The sequence below is a fragment of the Sphaeroforma arctica genome (genome assembly GCF_001186125.1).
Source record: "Sphaeroforma arctica JP610 unplaced genomic scaffold supercont1.1027, whole genome shotgun sequence".
Taxonomy (NCBI): Eukaryota; class Ichthyosporea; order Ichthyophonida; genus Sphaeroforma; species Sphaeroforma arctica.
In genome coordinates this window covers 20,743-25,598 of record NW_014039531.1, presented here as the reverse complement: position 1 = coordinate 25,598, position 4,856 = coordinate 20,743, and the positions used below count along the sequence as shown (strand labels likewise).

The 4,856-nt window shown below is 42.3% G+C and overlaps 1 protein-coding gene across 1 annotated transcript; it reads left to right on the top strand.

Moving 5' to 3' along the window:
• The first annotated feature begins 2,460 nt into the window (after positions 1-2,460).
• SARC_09733 (hypothetical protein) lies at positions 2,461-4,076 on the top strand. The gene has a single exon (XM_014296248.1). It carries the CDS (start codon positions 2,512-2,514, stop codon positions 4,045-4,047), a length of 1,536 nt encoding a protein of 511 aa, XP_014151723.1. The 5' UTR covers positions 2,461-2,511; the 3' UTR covers positions 4,048-4,076.
• The last annotated feature ends 780 nt before the right edge of the window (positions 4,077-4,856 follow it).

Here is a 4,856-nt window from a genome sequence, read left to right as displayed (position 1 = left end):
AATATTGAGTGCTATATGTTACTGTGTAGCACTTTTATGGGTTCGTTGTGTCATTGTGTAGCATTTTCTTTTAACGGTTTCTTTCACGGGATTATTCATTTGAATATCCACGTACCCTCTCTTGTTGCTACTTCTTAACACCTTTCGGCTTTCCATCCGATATACACCGCGATACACGATGGTGCTCGTTTGGTTTTATCATCCAACTACACGTTAAAATAGACTCGTACATGTAGACAGAACGACTCTTTCTATATAGTGTACCAAGTACATTACTCTCTGAAGCACACTCGCTACTTGAAATTCATTAGTTAGTACACATTAATCAGTTCTCTTATTTTTATATTTTGACAATGTGCAGCCCGAGTACTTACCCACGTCTACGCCTGTGATCCCGGATCAACTACTGAGGCACCCAGCAATGGAGCATTATGTTCTGGAAATGGCAAAAAAAATGGAAGTGCGAACCCAATTCCGAAAATAGGAATGCAATAAATATTATTCAAAAAATCTGGCATAGGACTATGTTTGCCCACTTTTAGTTTTCTAGATACTTTGCACCACCAGAGTGTGATAAACACTGCGAATCCGCATTGAAAAACATATGGGCTTGTATAATCATCCCACTTTGTTTTTTGTACATAGGGAACTGGACAAACCATTACTCACACAGACGACACGTAAATGTACTCACACAGACGACACGTAGATGTACTCACACAGACGACACGTAAATGCATTCTTTTTACACTGAAGCACGTACACACGAAGTACACGTCCGAGAACCCTATAAGCTTGACAACTCGAACTTGTAGCCCGTTAACACATGAGGTTCCTTGGTCCACATAATAGTAGGTTCACAAACTTGTGACTTGAGATTTTGAGTCATCAGTCAAAACTCGAGTCAAGTGGGTAAAACAATAAAACATACATAGTAAATTCCAAGCATCCTCGACTCCTCGAGTAGATGACTTAACATTCATAGAGTCATAAATGATAGGATTTCCTCATCATAATTTTCAATCTTCATGTTTTATATATCTCTCAATACGATTGGCTACCATGTTAAAATTCCAAAAAAGATATGTAATTGTTTGTTGACAAAAAAATATTTTCATGGTACAGTAGTCAGTATGTACAATATTTTTCTGAGCGTAAGAGCCGACTCCGTCACTCCTAGCACGCCCAACACCTGCAACGTATTTACAGCCAAACGTCAACTGCAAGCACTCAGCACTCAGCCCTGTCAACACTCAAGAAGTTAATAATTATACAGCCAATAGGCAACACCTCATGAGGCATGAGCTGAAGTGCCCAACGCAGACATAACTGCTGTAAAGAACAACATTTGTGTATATACACAAAAAAACACTGACAGGCTGACACTCACTGAGCCCCTGACAGTGACACAGTGGCAGTGCAGTGTCTTTTGTCTTTTTAACCCGAAGATAATAGAAATATGTAACTGTAACAGCCACAGCTCACAGAAGGACAGTCCGGTACTAAAAAAGGTACCGAACTGTGTTAGTAATCCGTGCGATTTCAGGACAGGATGCATGACACTATACTCTCAGAGTTTAGAATTACCTAAACGTAGTCGATTAAGCAACTTTAGAAACTTGTTGCCTAATTCGGATATATTTCTTTGCATAACCGTATATGTTGTTCGGAAAGTAGGCTGGAAGGGCCATTAAGCCGGATAGACTTCTAGTAGGCAACACAATTAGGTATTACAACCATAATGCTAGAATAGCTCGAGGAACTGTTGAATAGACCGTTGTTAGACAACTGTGTTGACTGTCTGTTGTAACATACCCCTCTAGAGAAGGTCTGCGCAAAATGTTCGTTCTCCCGAATCCCGCTACGACAAACTTGATTTCCGCACGAGACCTATTATCCAGAGGAGGGCTATGGCTGATGCTGTGAAGCAGTGATGGTATGTACTTTGTTTTGCTTTTTTAAAAATACTAAAAACCAAAAACTAGAAACAACTGACACTCTGACAGACTGACACTGGCAGTGAGTAGTGAGTATGTAGTATCTACTCATTTTAGACGATACACTTACATAACTCTATTTTTTTTTTGTGAACTGATTCGGTGATTCCCGCAGATTCCGAGATTCGAATAATGTTCATATTTTTAAAACAAAATACAAGCCTTCTGAAAAAAACAAAATATGTAGTACAGACTACAGAAGGCTATTTACAATTTTACATATGACGGGACTGATTTTAGTGATTTGTATAATTTATTATCAGATTATGATACCAAACAGCCGAGCTCTGACTCCTGAGCGCAGGCCTGTAACAGTGTATCTGTTACAGTATCTGTTACAGTGATATTGCCTTGCGTCCATAACTCTGAATCATACATTACGTCAAAAAAGAAATAACAGGCAAATTTGTATAAAACCACAAATCGACAACGATGGAAAGCCACAACAATCAAAATCTACAAATTCACTACAGAGAACCCCGCTTCCCTCTGCCACCCCAATCCAGCTAACAGTATGCTATCGCTTGAGCGCAGCATGATTATCGCAATAGTCGGTGCAATACTTCTTGAATGCAACGCAGCGTCACTACCAATGCAAGCTACCGGGGAATCTAATCCGAAAGTAAAAATGTACCGCGAGAATATAGTACAAGCCAAAACACTAGAGAACCTAGACGTGCAGCTGGACCATTTTGTCGGCGTATCCGAAGATAACGGCACAATCCTATTTATGCTGAGCGCTTCCGATACCGAGGCTTTGGCGGCTTTTCAAAATGCCTACGAGCTTGACAAGGATTGGAGGACTATACCCGCGCCCCTCGAATATTCGTTCGTCATGCCCGGATTTATAGATGCTCACGTACACGCACCTCAGTTTGACAACATGGGTGTGGGATACGACATGGAGTTGCTCCCCTGGTTGAAGAATTACACATTACCCTTGGAGGAAAAGTTTGATATGTCCGGGGATGGAGAAAATGGAGTGCCAAACGAGATAACTGCGGACTTTGTTTTGAACAGCTACCGGAGCGTTGTGGAAAAGATATTAGATCAGGGAACTACCACCGCTTCGTACTACGCAACTGTGGATCCACACGCCACTCTGACTCTGGCTAAACAAGTACAAGATCTCGGCCAACGGGCATATGTCGGCAAGGTTAACTCCGATATTAACATGCCGGCCGGTTTGAAGGAGACTACTGCGCAATCGATAGCGAGCACGAAGTGGTTCATCGAAGCCGTGCAGGACTTGGATTCACCATTGATCACACCAGTCATTTCACCGAGATTTGCACTGGGTGCGTCGTTTGAATTGATGACCCAGCTGGGAGATATTGCACGGCAGTATAACTTGCCCGTCCAGACCCATTTGGACGAGAACAAACACGAAGTTGCTGACGTCTTAGCTGCGTACCCATTCGCCACGAGTTACACAGATGTGTATGCCCAAGCGGGATTGCTAAATGTTTCTCATATCATCCTGGGACATTGCGTACACCTTACAGACGCCGAGATTGCGCAATTAGGAACATACAACACGAGTGTTGGCTGCGCTCATTGCCCGCTTTCCAATTATGCCTTGAATTCGGGTATTGCACCCGTTCGCAAGTATCTCGGTGCCGATTTGCGGATGGGTTTGGGCTCCGACGTGGCGGGTGGTTACAGTAGTGATATGCTGCAGGTCATGCGTGGCGCTATATTGGCTTCAAAGTCGCTGTACTTCGCTCATGATTGGGACGAGGAGGAGTGGGCGCCACTCGAGTACTATGGTGTTTTGAACCTAGCTACTAAAGGTTCGGCTGCGATCATGGGGCTAGGTGACCAGGTTGGTACTCTTGAGCCGGGCTATCAATGGGACGCTCTGCACATCGATTTGCGTGCTAAGAACTCAATGACATCCCTAGAATACATCCCTGATGCCTCGGAGGTGGGCCTTAGTTTGACAATGGACGAGCTCGTTAGTAAGTTTATTTATGAGGGCGACAGTAACAACATAGTCACGGTTTGGGTGAACGGACAAGTAGTGAAAGACAAAACAGAGAGTACCTAGGACCACTTTCTATTCCACAACAAATAAAGGTATAATATATATTATCCATTTTTTACTGTTCCTAAAGCGCGAGGCAAATGGCAGCCACATTTTTTTGTCCTAAAAACTCAGTTTAATAACGGTTTTTAATATAGCTGGCATGGTAGTAGATGGATAGTAACCTTGTCAAAAAGGTCAATTTGTTATAGATTCATAGTACTCTGCCACATCTCTGCTACATACATACACATGCAACTAGAGTGGATCCATTTGATGCTGCACCGCCTCTCGTACATTACAAACTTGCAACCTGCGATACTCTATTGATATTTCCGGTCTGACACACATTGATTACACAGCGGAGTTGGTGTGACTCATGAGCAAGAGGCTGTGGGTAAGAAAAATAGATCTACCATCCTGGGCATTCGGAGTGAGCCAAGTGCGGTTTGAGTATGGTTGGATTTACAGGCTAGTATTGGGACGATACACACCGCGGAGACGCAGTCGATTGTTCACCGTCCCGAGTATATGCTGTACGTTTCTATGATGCTGGGAACTCTGAGGGTTGCTTTGGATTTTAACCACTTATGAAGAAGTGTCTGCGGACCCGAACGTCTATATATATTTAAGAATATGTAAACATAAAACAACACATATAATATATATCTGCGAACATACATAGAACTTTTGAAGAAGTGTCTGCGGACCCGAACATCTAAATATATTTAAGGATATGTAAACATAAAACAAAACATATAATACATATCTGCGAACATACATAGTCTAAATATAAAGACCTATACACATTCAAATTTCGAATTCTCCAACTA

What these genes read in the sequence shown, in the direction of transcription:
- SARC_09733 (XM_014296248.1), top strand. Translation starts at nt 2,512, where the DNA reads ATGCTATCGCTTGAGCGCAGCATGATTATCGCAATAGTCGGTGCAATA.